Source organism: Pieris brassicae, chromosome 6 (assembly GCF_905147105.1).
Source record: "Pieris brassicae chromosome 6, ilPieBrab1.1, whole genome shotgun sequence".
NCBI lineage: Eukaryota > Metazoa > Arthropoda > Insecta > Lepidoptera > Pieridae > Pieris > Pieris brassicae.
In genome coordinates this window covers 6,911,313-6,926,918 of record NC_059670.1, presented here as the reverse complement: position 1 = coordinate 6,926,918, position 15,606 = coordinate 6,911,313, and the positions used below count along the sequence as shown (strand labels likewise).

The following is a 15,606-nucleotide window of genomic DNA, read 5'->3' as shown; positions in this document are numbered from 1 at the left end:
TCAAGAACGTTATTTTTAAAATTTAAACTTGGTTTAAGCACCCACAAGCATAGTTTAAATCATTTTTACCGACCCACTTCGAATCTAGGTGAGACGGGTCACCTTCCAAAGCGCACAATATTCTACCAAAATTTAAATTTGACAAAATAGAATTTAAAAAGATGTAAAATATTTTATTTTGAAACCACAGCAACCGGACAAATATTGGACACCACCAAATAATTTGCTCGCGGTTGCAAGGTTAATGGAACTAGGTAAGAATTGTATCAATACAAAATATAATAAACTTTTAAGTTGAATGTTATAGGAATTACAAAACTCTAAATTTGTTTAAATTATTTGCGGTATTATATCAAGCTACATTGAAATTATATTAAAATGAAGTCGGGTTCGCATAGATAACATTTATCATCATCCTGTCATTGGGTTTATTGTTATTACTGTATTTAATATTCATTAAATTTTTACGATTCAGCTTATATTTAAAATAAAAAAACCTGAACTTGAAGTTGGCTAACAAATATTTTGGATTCAATCTACTCTTAATAAATTTTCCATGAATTTTATAAAAGTACCAGGAAATTTAAAGGCGAAAGGTGAAACATTCTTTGACGTTCGTCGTATTTTGTTACAAGTTACTAGGTAAATAATAGTTTTATTTGTTCTATAATGACAATATAATTTAAATAAGTAATACCTAATCTCTGACCATAACATAATTGCTGAACATCTGACCAACTGTTTTGGGATAAAAGTATTATGCATTACCGTGTATAAGTATTACAAATCCATTGGAAATATATCAGAATAGAAATGTAGAAAGACACGGTATTTTAAATTTATGGGTTTCATAAAAACTTTTCCCTCTACCAATTTATATTTAATACGACAAGTATTTTGTAGCCCCATGTTTTTTTTCAAAGGTGGCATGTATGAAGTTATGTATAAAAAGGATTTAGTAAAAAATGTATACTCGCACTACACTGCATCCAAAATTACATTACTACAAATTGTCACAGATTAAAAATACGCGGGAAATTTAAATCACCGCGACACTACTGTCACACACGCGGAGCCAGAGACAACTGAACGCTTGAATGGAAGATTGAAATGGGGGATGGGGGATGGGGTAGTTTAGGGTCGTCTGTCTCCCACTGGTATAATTTTATGACTATCAAAATACAGTTACTTTTAATATTATATCATATGTGCGAGGTGCGTGCTAAACACGTCAACATTATTCATAAAAAATAAATTAGTCTCATTTGACCGTTTAATAAGACTACATATTTTGTCTTATTATTTGTATTTAAGTGAATAAAAAATTGTTATGATTTCGATATAGACGAAGTTTAAGAAAAAGTACATACTACAAGCAAAGCAGAAAATAAAAGCAATGCAACTTATCATAAAAAAATATAGTTTTTAATAAATTTGGTTTCTATTATTATATTTTAAAATTTAGAGGGTCACATACAGCTAATAAATTCCGCGGGAGTTATGTGTAAAACTATACAATTAGCTTTGCTGCAAAACATCTCAAATGGATTGTTTTAAGAAAGCTCATGGTAGGCTCCCTGTAATCAGGCGAAACTCATATTTTAAATAATTTGCGATTATTGATCGTAAATAATTGTAATAAAAAAAAACTAGATCTTTTAAAAGTGTGTAAGTGTTGAAATACTGTGCCATCGTCAGGAATGTAAAAAATAACTATAGATTCTTCTTTCATCTTTTATATTTGACTCGTTCTCTTCCTCCACATATTATGTTAGTAGCTATTTATTAGTAATAAAGACATCCGTGGGCTTCGGTCACCGCGAAGAGGTATTATTCGATCAACTATAGACGAGTACATAATATGTTAAGATACTTAAAGATAGAATAGAAGATACTTAAGAATACGCCAAGCACCGTCGTCGCAAACAGTTAAACGTTAGTTATTCACAATATATAAGTATATCTTAAAATTATAAGTAAAATTAAACTATAATTATAAATATAGCTTTAAACGTTGAGCTTGATATGATAAGAGATTGTATATGGATTTCATCAGTGATGCAATAAATATATATGTTTCATGACAAAGAAATGGTTTTGTGTATTTTGTATTCGGCATTCAGCCAGTCATATTGTTTTTGGGGAAATAAATATCCAGACCAGACAGGTTTATTACATTTTACATCTTCCAAAGGGTTTTAAATAGAATATATATCAATCCAAAATATGTAATACTAACTTTTTAATGAAATGATTTGAATGGCTTTGCTCGATGCATTAAGTCACTAAATCGACTTTTTGTTCTACAAAGTTGGAAAGAAACCAATGGCGCTAAACTTTTTAGGTGTGTTCCTATAATTTCTGTATCGGTTTGTGAGCATTTGTTTCTTTTTGTCTATTTTTTTTAAATATTTGTGCCAGTTAGAAACATTGGTAATTAAAACTTATTTTGACTTTCAATTTTAGAAGTCTTTGGTAACCTAGTAGTATATTACATTCATTTGTCATTTGTTTTTGTGAATTGGCGGCAAAACTATTGTTACACGTGAAAATGAACCTAACGCGAGAAAATTTTCGGTCAACGATTTATTATGACTTTCGTTGTGGGCTTACTCAACAACAACGCTATGATAGTCTGCGATTACCATTTCTTAATGAAGCCCCATCTCGTGCCACTATTCACAATTGGTTTAACAAGTTTAAGCGTGGACGTAGCAATCTCAATGGTGATCCGTGTGAGGGACGTCCTTTAACAGCGACTACTGAAGATAGCATCAGTGCTGTGCGACGCTTGATAGAGGAAGATAAGAAAGTGACCTATCAGCAGATATGGGCAAGTCTAGGCATTGGTATGAATCAAGTTCAAAAAATATTACACGAATATTTGGGCGTCAGGAAGCTTTGTACCAGATGGATTCCCCATACTTTAACCGACGACTAGAAACACCTTCACATGGACTGGTGTCGCCAAATGTTAGATAAGTTCAACGGCGGTAACCTATTTAGGTTTAGCTGTATTTGACATCGTCAAAGGGTGATGAAAGCTGGATATATTGCTACAAACCCGAAACCAAAAAATAATCACCTCAGTGGGTGTTTCCTTTTGAGGATCAGCCAACTAAGATAGAGAAAGGAAGAAATAAAGAAAAAAAATGGTTGCCTCATTTTTTGGTCGGAAAGGTCTTTCACAACAGTTGTACTAGAAGATGTAAGGGCAGTTAATACAAAGTGGTATGTCAATCGCTGTTTGCTTGTTGTCTTGGAAAAAAATCGACAACAGCGCCCTCGAAGAAGGATCCTTATTCATCACGACAATGCTTCAGCGCACTCCGCAAAACGGACTGTTGCATATTTGATTGTAGCAGGTGTCAAGATAAAGAGTCATCCGCCAGACAGTGCTGCCCTGGCGCCCTGTGACTTTCATTCATTCCCAAAAACTAAAGATAAAATTAGAGAGGAACGGAGATTACTTCGAAAAACAATAAAAGTATTGGCAACTTTCAGTGTTACCTAGGTGATGCATGCCCATTTCCTTAAGATGCTTGTTCTTTTGCTATGGGAGCGAGCAGTGCACAAGCAGAGATAGAATAGTGACACTAAAATACAACGAAGTTGCAAGATTGGCCTAGTCTTTGTATAAATGATAGATCCAATAAAGATAAAAGTTCCCAACACGACCTTGTACTGAAAACAAAAGAGATCTTTTGCTGCACATCAAAAGCTTCATTCTAATTCTGTATTAATATATATAGGTTTAAATTGTGTTTACTTAAATATGTGTTAGTTAAAATCTTTTAAATAACATCAAATTTATAACAAAAGAAAATATATGAAAAAAACGATTTTTAGATTTAAAATAATCAGAAATACATTTACCTTTTTCAATTTTTTTAAACCAATTAAGTTAATGTAAAGTAAAAATAAATAAATTTTATATTACAGGACTGTTCTGCTACGACGTTCATCCATCTACGAGTTTGGACAGTTTGTATTATATTTAAAAAAATGTGATTGTGTTGATTAAAAAAAAATATTATATCCCTAATAATTCCTATTTGTGTTCCCAGTAAAAGACTAAAGAAACCAAACAAAGCATATAATTAAACATGTAATTTACTGAGTTAATGAAGTAAGATTGTCCTTGATATAGCTCATTCCGTTAGACGACGACTACTTTGTGTAGAACTCATTTGGGATTAGTGCAGTCCCTTTAAAAGTTAATTGGAATCTCACTACTGGCTACCGCTGATAAGCCTATAGCTCTTGACACAAAGGTAAATAAGAGACGAACTTCTTATCATGCATTTTTTCTTTGAAGAGCAGATGGTTTGAAAATAAATAAAACTCTTTCCACCACGCTATTTATATGTCTAATGTAAATTTCTATTTTAAGTCATGTTCACGAAATCATATCGTTTTTGGTTGTAATGTAATGTTTCGAAGAGAAACCAGTGGCACTACAACCCATTAAGGTATAGGCCTCATATGTTCGTGACTATTTGTGTTTTCTAGGAGGAAAAGACAAGTAGGTAGGCAGCCTTCTGTATCTGATATACAGGGCCCTTTCCTTATGATATTTTCCTTCACCGTACGAGCGATCGTTTAATGCGGACATAGACACGAAGTGTTAGTTTTTCTGTTCACGCCTAGCTCTTTCAGTTGACCCAGAATATGGCGATTGGCTTTTCTTCTTTATGTAATTCGATACTTTATTTTTTATACTTGGACATATTATATTTTATGTATAATGTAGTACGTAAAACGTACTAGTCGTTAGCTGAAGCAAGTCTCTTGAATTAGAAGCAATTACCTCTTCGAGACAAATTATCTAAATTACAATCAAGGACATTTTTCACCATACATATTATCATGTCATTTTGTGAGAGTATATATATATGAAGCGTGCCCATCTTACTATGGATTGACAATGAAATCTACGCAAGGTACCTACAACACATAAATTATCAACTACTCAAACAGGTTGAACGTAAAATTATTTATACTATTCACGTTAATTAATTATTGCATTATTTGCATAACTTGACAATTCTATTGCATTATAGTTTACAGCAGTCATAGTTCTAGTAACTTCGCGACAATATGGCAATCGTTTAAATATCTTTAGCATAACGCTAGTATAATGACTATGCCTTAGCGAGTAGCTTTTGTTTATTATGTGATTCAGTATTTACATACTTAGCCTTATCTATTCACGAACGAAGGAACGAAGCTAATGCTTGTACCCACACCGAAAATAACTATATTCCTAATGTTCCAAAGTTAAATGTTTGAAACTCGTCTGAAGTTCTAGCTTGTTGTCCAACTAAATATATTACCTAAACTGATTCTCTTAGTTCTAAGTTTAAACCCGTACCCTCTATTGAAAATGGTAATTTAATATAGGGCTATCGAAGAGAATCGTGAATCTTATATGATATTATCTGCGGATATAGATAAACGGATCGCCGTTCATTTTACAAACTTTCTATAATATCGAAGTCTTTTGTAAGATTTATTTTAAAACGATATGTACAGGACGTATGTAATATATTCTACTTTTAGCAACAATATATGTATAGATTTAGTTTACAACACATTTATTGGTTCTAGCCACAGATTGTAAATTTTGCTATAGATAAGCAAGATAATTTATTAGACTTTATAAATTTCTTAACTAAACTCTTTTGCAAAAATATATATTAAAAGGTCAATTTCAGTTAATTAAATGAAATTTAATTAATTAACGTTTAAATTAATACGTGTGAATTGAATTCTGGCAATTTTTTCAAAGGTTAATGTTAATTAAGGTTTTGAGTAATACGTTCACATTCTTCTGCAAATACTCTTTTTATCTCTCTAATGTTGCAGGTAGGAGCAGATTGAACTGATCTTACTCGTCTCTTTAGAACATCCCAGACATGCTCAATTGGATGGAGGTCAGGACTTCGAGCTAACCAATTTAAACGTCGGATCCCAACTTCTTGCATGTATGCTTCCACGTCGCCAGAAGGGTGCGGACGAGAGTTTAAATCCATAAAAATGAAATCTTCCTGAAGAAGAGAAGAAGTTAACTTGTGGCGGCTTTTGGCTCACTGGACGACAATTAATTTACACGAGTATACTCGTAAGTACTACATCAGACAATTAAATTTTTTTTAAATTTTTAAAGTGTTTTTGCAAAAGTTTAGTTCTAGTTTCTACTAGACTATTTCATAGTATTACTAAGTATAATTACATTATTATATCACACTATATTATTTGATACATTAGGAATTTGATATTTCGTAATAATTAAAACACTATAAAGGTCATAATAAAAATTATTTGGTATGTACAGCCCTATTGCACGGGTCCAAATTTGCTAAGGTCGCATGTCATTAGAATGATACGAAAAGTCGTCATTTTTAGATCAACCTTCGTAACTAAAATTTAGTATACAATTTCAATACAATAATGTAGATGTTCTGTACGTGATTTGCTTTTGCTTCGGCGAGTATTCACCTTTTTTTTATAATATGAGACTGCTAAAACAAGCTTATAAAAAATTATATGCTTATATACTTTAAGCAACAAAAAATACGCAACCTTATCTATCTTAGCTTCATACATTTAAAGAATTATATATTTTAAATCAATTTAATACCTTTACGTGATTAACACACAACGGATTAAATGAGCGTTTAAATCCAGAAACTGAGTCCACGCTGCAATCCTACGTTTACGAGAATATTTTATGTGGAAAACTATTGTATTTCAAAAGCTAGTAGCTTACATAACTATAATATTAGTAGGTAATAAAGGAAAAAGTTGTGTATCATCCTCAAGTCTTCATAAAATGAGTATTTCTTCCAGGGCAATAATTAACAAAGTCCCTAATGAGGTAGTGTTGTCATGAATGGAAATCTCCCGACAAAGCTGCAGGCTAAGCTTAGCTAAATGATCTTACTTGGATATGATTTGCTCCAGTTCAGCAATATCTATTGTTTGATGTAGGTGAGGGCGGCACTCTTGGTTTTTTCAGACACGGGAATCCTCAACATTTATATGACTATCTACTATTCTAATGTACAATGCTTCGAATTGTTCCCCTACAATGTGTTGAGGGGGCCGATGCGTCTTATTCGCGCCGGGTCACCACTCACCACTAGTATCAGTAGTAGACATACTGATAAAGGTGTTATGTTTTTTTCTTATTTATTTAAATTTAATTCATATGTGTGCTTTAAGATGTTTTGAGGAGCACGAACAAAGAAGCCTATTACACATGTTTTTGTAAAAAAAATATCTACCGATTTCAAAGAGTAAAAGAGAGAATAAAGACTTTATTGCCATTTGTTTTCGACCATACAACGCTTTAATAACGTACATTATGTTACCTATTTGAGTAATTGAATAATTAAAAAATATTTTGATTTAATTTTATTTGGACATAATTGGATAATCAAAGACAATTTGTATTAATTGCCCTTATAATCACGTGAATGAATTGTAATCTACCCTCTTTTGCAGAAATGTGAAAATATTAGGTCCAAAACCTTACATTACTTTGCAAGCGAACGGTAAAGTTGTACGCAATGACTTTGTTCAGATACCAAAGTACCATTACAGATGGCGCTATGCAGCAATACGCAAGAATTTGACAACTTTCCTATTCTGTGTAACGTAAAATAGAAATAACTATTAGTTACTATTTATTTTATTATTTGAATTGTAATGGGCTTATATTTAATTCTGATATTTATAATAATAACATTATATTTTCACGCCATCTATTGGCGAAGTTATTAAACTTGTGGTTTGTTCCGGTTCTAGTAATTAATTAGTCTTTAACATTAATTCTACATAATAGCACATAAAAAACAAAAATATAATATAATTATAATATTCATTCATATTCATTATAATATCAGATTTGTTAAGATTTTTAAGACTTTTGTCGTATCGAGATATTACCAAACTTTTGCTAAGCGACAAACCTGACGGAAAAAGTTTCTTAATAACTTTTATTATCCTGTCTCACTGAAATAGACATTTGGAATTGCTTTTAGAATGAAAATTTATTACGAGTTAGGGCCGAGCGTATATATTTTGTGTTATTATTTTATTCTTTTGTCTCTCTCATTCTCATTGGTTTTGTAGTAAACACACACGTAACTGATATAACAATTATGGTTTCAGATGAACGGTTACAGAAGGCTTGTCTGGCTTTGTAAATAGTACTTATATATATGTATATAATACCCAGATATTCAGTAAGCTTGGCTATGTTTCATCATAGAATTGTCTAAGCCTTATTTGAATTGTTAAATTTATAGTTTCGGCTGTGAATGTTGGCAATTGCAAAAGTTTTTGCTTACCTTTCCTTATCCTATGCAATGGTGAGTTAGCGGGAGTAGGTTCGGAACTGTGTTCATAGTCCGTGCCACTGCTGTCAGCACCTGGTGCTACGGATAGTACTGTACCAGCTGGACATCTTTCACGGCTTTTACTGCGTTGCCAACGATTCTAAAATTAGACATTTGATACTGTAACATTAGAATATTGATTAAATTAAAAGAAAAGATAGAAAATTGTGGAATACTTTGGCGTTTATATTTATATGAACCACTCACGGGTTTTACCCATACAAACAAACAAAACAAATATAAATACATATTTTTTTATCACATACTGTTAATGAAATATACTATAAAACAGCACTCACAATAATATTACCCTTCGAAGTAAAATTGTTCGTGCAATTAATGAATGCTTGATATGTAAAACAATCTTTATGAGGAAACTAGCACATCTGCAAATTTAAATCGATGGCGTTGTACGCTAGTCAACTGATAGTCTATACAAAAAATAATTAAAGAAACTGATACAGAAATCAATTAGCCAATCAATTTTATGGATATAAATTGGTCAACTTCATCAGTCATTAGAACACTGTACTAAACTTACACACACCATCATTTCATTAGCGGATGTTCTCATTAACTCTATTGAATAAAAAAACTTCACAGCCCTTTTAAATTATTCGTCGAGGTGACGTCGTGCCAAGAATTTTTTTACAGACACGTTTGAGTCAATAATTTAAAAAGTTACAAAAATAAAATTTATCTTCTACTCATGGCATTCACTGCCCGTTAATTACTTAACATATGTATAATGTTTCTTTCATGATGTGTACGTTTTATATATACTAACAATATATTAAGTTTTACATATAATTAAATGCATGCATTTTTATCTTTAATTAAAAAATTCCAAACGTATTACGTTGTTACTTGTTGTACTCGTAGTTTCATAGAAAACAGCGAAAACGAGAAAATTTTGTGTATTTTCCAAAATTAACTTCGTAAAATTTGAGTACAAAAACAAGACTTAAAGTACTAAATTGATTAAAATCTGTTAAGCGCAAAACCTTTGTTAATGAAATCCATCGTGATGTGAAGCATTATACTCGTAGTTCCGATGGTTAACATTTAATAATTACTGAGGAATTGACCTAAGTAGTGGTTTAATTAAAATATTCTATATTCATCTGTATCTTTATCTTAGACTATAGGAAGATATAAACGGCCTTATTATAAAACGTGCGTTAGTATGGTTTTGGTATTATTTGAACCATACCATTCGTTTTATATCAAAATAATAATATCATAGACGTAATTAGTACGGTACAGTTTTGAAATAGTAGCGAAGAAGTTTTGATTAATGAAATTCGCCTGTAATGAAAATGAAATAAAATTTTTACCCTTTGCTTTTCAAGTTACTAATCATTTCATTTCAAACCTTTGAATTGAAAATTGGAACTCAAAGAAATTCAAATATAGAACAGAGAGGTCGTTAACCACTGTTAAATTACCATTGAGAAATATAGATTGGGGGAAAAGTCATTTCACATTATTATAGTATGTATGAACTTGTAATAAAATCTCTTTGGCTTTACTATTTGTATCTGGCTGGTTTTGGTATCATAAAAATTTTAAATTTTAAAGAAGATAATTCCAAAATCTGTTTCTGAAGCTGTCGAGATAGTGAGGCCAATGAATAAATTCGATACATTTTAATATTTTACTACAAAACAGGTAATAATGCAACGCAAGCGGGGAATTTTTTTCGCTATTTTTATGGATTTAGTGCAGTGTCTGTGAGAGTAGCATAAATTTGGTTTAAGCGTTCTCTATCTGGAAATTTTGACGTCAAAAATGCACGTCGCTCTGGTCACCCAATTACGGATAAAATGGATGGCATTTTTGAAAAACATGAGCAAGATCGGCATATCTGTAGTTACGACGTAGCAGAAGAACTGGGAATTTACCACAAAACAGTTTTGGCGCATTTGAAAAAAACTGGGTACACAAAAAAGGTCGATATTTGGGTACCTCACGAACTCACCGAAAGAAACCCTAATGAACCGTACTCATTAGTGATTCTTTATTACGTCGTAATAAAACCGACCCTTTTTTGAAAAAGCGTTGATGAAAAGTGGATCACGTAAGACAAGAACGAGCGAAAAAGGTCGTGGTCAAAGGCCGGTCAGGCTTTACAGATTTCGCCACAGGGTTAACAAGGTGATGCTGTGTGTGTGGTGGGATTGGAAGGGCATTATTCATTATGAGCTGTTACCATCAGGCAGGACCATCGATTCTGAACTCTTCTGCGAACACTGCCGGAATCAATAAATAAGAAGGAGTGTGGTTTTTCATCATGATAATGACTAGACCTCACACATCTTTAGCCACTCAGTAAAAATTAAGAGAGTTTGGCTGACAGGTGTTAATGCATCAGCCGTATAGTCCCGCCTTGCACCTTCAGACTTCCACCTATTTCGGTCTCTTCAGATTTTTTTAGGCAGTGTCAGGTTAACATCACGAGAGGACTGCCAAAAACAATTGATCAGAAGCCCCAAAATTTCTATAGCAATGGGATCATATCTATCATCATATTTAGTTAAATATATTTACAGAATTTTCTTAAATAATGCGAAGAAACTTTTTCTCCAACCTATTATAAAGTGTTCACATTAGATTACACGGTTCAGAAATACATAAGGAATTTAAATAATATTTTGTTCGGATAGTAAGATTGCTTAGCACATATTGACAAAGTTGGTGAGACGTGATCGAAAAACAATAATCGCACAGCATCGAAATAACGCAAATAGAACTGCAGCAACTTGCAAAAATACACGTCAAATCTTTATACTTATCATTTAACATATACGTGGGTAACACTGAAAATGTTTAGAACTGGCTAGTTAGAAACATTGCTAATGAAAACTTTTTCGAATTTCAATTTTAGAACTATTTGGTAACCTTATAGTATATTGCATTCATTTGTCACCTGTTTTTGTGAATTGGCGGCTAATCGGAAACTCTCGTTACACGAGAAAATGAAGCTAATGCGAAAAAAAATTCGGTCAATGATTTATTATGACTTTCGTTGTGGGCTTACTCAACAACAAAACTTTAATAGGCTGTGATTAGCATTTCTTAATGAAGCGCCATCTCGTGCCACTATTTACAATTGGTTTAACGAGTTTAAGCGTGGACGTAGCAATCTTAATGATGATAACAGCGACTACTTAAGAAAACATCAGTGCTGTGCGACGCATAATAGAGGAAGATAAGAGAGTGACCTATCAGCAGATATGGGCACGCCTAGGCATTGGTATGAGTCAAGTTCAAAAAATATTATACGAAGATTTAGGCATAAGGAAGCTTTGCTACGAAACCGAAACCACAAGACAATCAGCTCAGCTTCCTTTCGAGGATCGGCCAACTGAGGTAAAAAAAGGAAGAAATCAAGGAAAAAAGCTGATTGCCTCATTCTTTGGTTGGAAAGGTCATTTCGCGACTGATTTACTGCAGACTGGTATTTCAATCGTTGTTTGCCTGTTGTCTTGTAAAAATTCGACAGCAGCGCCCTCGAAGCAGGATCCTTCTTCACCACAACAATGCTTCAGCGTACTCCGCAAAACGGACTGTTGAATATTTGACTATGGCAGGTGTCGAGATCATGGGTCATCCACCTGGCGCCCTGCGACTTTCATTTACTCCCAAGAACTAAAGATATAATTCGAAGTATTCGCTTTACGAGCCCTGAAGATGTGGTGAAAGCGTACGAAAATGCCATAGAAGAGATCCTTAAGAAAGAATGGGTCCACTGCTTTCCTCAGTGGTTCCATCGAATGCGACGATGGGTAGAGAGGAACGGAGATTTGTTGGAAAAACACTGAAAGTATTGCCAACTTTCTACATGAAGCCGTTTTTCGTTTTCTAAACATTTTCAGTGTTACCTAGGTAAAAGTTATTCTGCAATGGAAAAAACCTTTAGGTTTTATTTATTTATTTATTTTACGGTTACAGAGTATTGAAATACCCTTTAAAAAACTTCATTACAATTAAAACAATTTAGCGTTTTTATAATTTGTCATAGATCGAAAATAATATATAATAGCAAAACTATTAATACAAATGTATTAATAGTTTAATAAAAGTGGGTACTCTAATTTCCAAAAGAGCGTGGGTTGGAATTAATTACTACGTATTATACCTCAATCCTCTTTGATGTCATTGTTAGAAGTTTGGTTGGGTCTTAATTTTGAGTCAAATCAACTTTATAATAAAGTTCTTTACTTAAAACTGCGTAGTTTATGTATGAATCATTTGTATTTATGTTTTGAGCTGTTGCTTTGCTTGGAAAATCTATTAAGCAAAAATAATTATAAGTTTATAATAATAATACATAGCTTCAATCCGTTTAAAAAGTGTTTTCTTAATGTGTAAAAGCTATATATGTAGCTTAAAATATGTTTTTTAATAAGAGACCTTTTATCTTACTATATTGTGATGTGCTTACCTTCAAATTACTAAAGAAATGATGAGTCCTATGTACAACAGAGAGTGGTGTATGATGATGAGCAGAGCGGGCGCGTGGCGGAGAAGCATGAACTGGAGCGGAACATGACAGCTCTGAAGCTGACTTAGACAAGCGTCCGCTGAGCCCTTCAGAGCGTTCTGAAAATAAAATATACGTTCTATATATGGTTGGTAGTTATGGAGAACAGTGTTGGCCTAGTGGCTTAAACGTTCAACCCTCATCCCCGAGGTTCTGCGTTCAAATGCACGGCTGTGCCCCATGTGGAATTTTCTTTCTGTGGGTAATCAGCTTGCTTCTACGGTGAAGGTAAACATCGTGAGGAAACTGGCATATCTCAAATACAAATATCGATGACATGTCCCAGACACAGAAATGAGATCACGCTTGTGACACTAAAACGCGAAAGAGATTTTAGGTCTAGGTTTTATATTTGTGTATCTGTACGAACCTGTAATGATGCCTTACAAACCAATAAGCAATTAAGTCGACCCAGTGATTGTATTCGCTCTGTTCATAGTATTTGAACTTGCTCATACAATACACCCCGGTATAGCGGCATACGTGCCAATTAGGACGGCGTGTCAATAGACTTAGGGGTCACCACACAATTTACCTAGGCCTATGAATACATAATAATTACTCTCATTTATTCTTAATTAATAATAATTAAGAATATATGAGAGTAGCAGAAAATGTTTTTTATTTATGCCATGATATAAATATATTATTAATAAGTAATTACAAATTATTGCGATTGTATTTGTTGTATTTGTAAATATAGAATTCTACTTGTCTCTTTCATTTTTGATTTAATTTATTATTAAAACTTTAATTGCTTGTTATCTATCGTATCGTATCCACTACTTCCGGTTACGGGATTTTTTTGTAAATGGAAATAAACTAAATTCTAAATTTAAAAATCTCTATATAATCAGAAAATATTAATATGAAAATGATCATGAAAGAGATACAGAAATGAGACCATGACCTTTAGGTAGCAACACAATTATATTTCTTTTTCATAGATATGAATTGAAATACTAAGCTTAACAAATTGTTTATTTTTTAAATGATAATCGAATTCTTATCTGAATGGCTTAGTGTGTGTTGTCCCTTATTTGTGACTTTCATTATTTTGTACTGGTAAATTGTAACAGTCATGCAAACACGTATAGCATATTTTTGTTCTTTTTTAATTTGTTAAATGTAAGGTGAAACATATAAATTCATTATAGGTAGGTGATAACACGCCCATATACTAATACCGTAATTATACTAACAATAACAGTACATAATAAAAAATATAAATAACAAACCATGTTTGTAATTTTTAGTATACTATAAGCTCGGTGCTTTAAACCACCTCGAATTATGTGATACTAATAAGTTAATACGAAAAAGATATTGTACTATTAATGTGTTCTGTGAAACAAGCTCGGATCCCCACTGGAAAAGTACCGGATAGTGCAATTTCCATTCCAAATTTAAAAACATTCCATGTTTTATTTTATAACAGAGAATGAAGACATGTAAGTGGGAAGCCGTGCCGCTCTAAGACGGTTACGCATTCAGGTGACTGTACATGGTTATACTTTACAGTATAGATGACTTAAGATGTGATAATAAACCATAGAGATGCGCTTGGTCAATCAGACATAATAATATGACGCATTATTTTTCGTGTCGAGTATTGAGATTAAAATTACAATCAAACGGAACACGTTATTTTCGTCTTCGACCCTAAAGGGTTGTAGTACAAGTGTTTTGTGTTCAATTCGCCTTGATTTGTTTAAAATACGAAATACTTATCCACATATTTAACCAATAAATTTAACTAGGTATTTGTACCATTAACCGTGGGCAACGATGTGCGAAACCGCGGTTAGTTCAGCTGGTTGCTTGATTTTGGTAATGTTTTAACGTTTGTTTATGTTTGTAATATTCTGTCACGGTAGGATTTTTAATACACTTATATTATTACCAAAAATTCTAAAATCTTCTACTCGATTAGTTTGTTTTATAAGCTATAGCATCTATAATTTATGGTACCTCATGTGCATTAATAAATATTGTAGTTTTTGTAACAGACCCCTTTATTAATTGTGAAGATGTGCCCCACTATCCCAAACCTTATTTATACAGTATCCGATTTTCATTTTATGACGAAAGTCTAGTGGTTTGTATCACTCAAAACTTAGCAATTAAAAAGAGTCGCGGTAAGTTTATTGCCAGTTCTTCTTGCCCGCTCTACGACCTTGACTTGCAAACTGGTAGTAAATATAAATTTTTAATTAATTTCACTTCTTTTGAACTGACGTTTATAAGTGTACTTCTAAATGAATAAAGTTATTTTGACTTCGAAAAATCACTTAATTAAATCTTTAAAAGGAAGAATAAATCAGACGTAAAAATGTAGGAACACCACCCTTTCATAAAAGTCGTCTGTAAATTCAGCCTAATACTAGGCCCCAAACGATCTGGCGTTATATCTCAAGGGAACAAGTAATTCGCTCATTTTACAACTCAGAAACAGAGCGTGATATTTCTCGTAAGATTCTTATCACTCCTTGGTCGTAAATTATTTTGCTTCTGACTGGAACTTTTTATTATGATTAGGAATGTTTCAATGAATGTTTTTATAGATCTTATGTATAAATAATATACGAAATGTATTAAGTGTTGGCGTCTCCCGCAGAAGCTGTAAAAAATGGCTATAAATATTTTTACATACTT

At 32.6% G+C, this 15,606-nt stretch overlaps 1 protein-coding gene across 2 annotated transcripts in view; it reads right to left on the bottom strand.

Annotated features, from left to right (window-relative positions):
• Positions 1-15,606, bottom strand: part of LOC123711372 (multiple C2 and transmembrane domain-containing protein) — a 73,358-nt gene that overhangs the window by 29,613 nt on the left and 28,139 nt on the right. For both annotated transcript variants that reach the window (XM_045663928.1, XM_045663929.1), the window contains exons 3-4: positions 12,853-13,010; positions 8,358-8,505 (exon numbers count right to left, since the gene is read on the bottom strand). In XM_045663928.1, the coding sequence (XP_045519884.1) occupies positions 8,358-8,505; positions 12,853-13,010 (306 nt within the window). The remainder of the gene's footprint in view (positions 1-8,357; positions 8,506-12,852; positions 13,011-15,606) is intronic.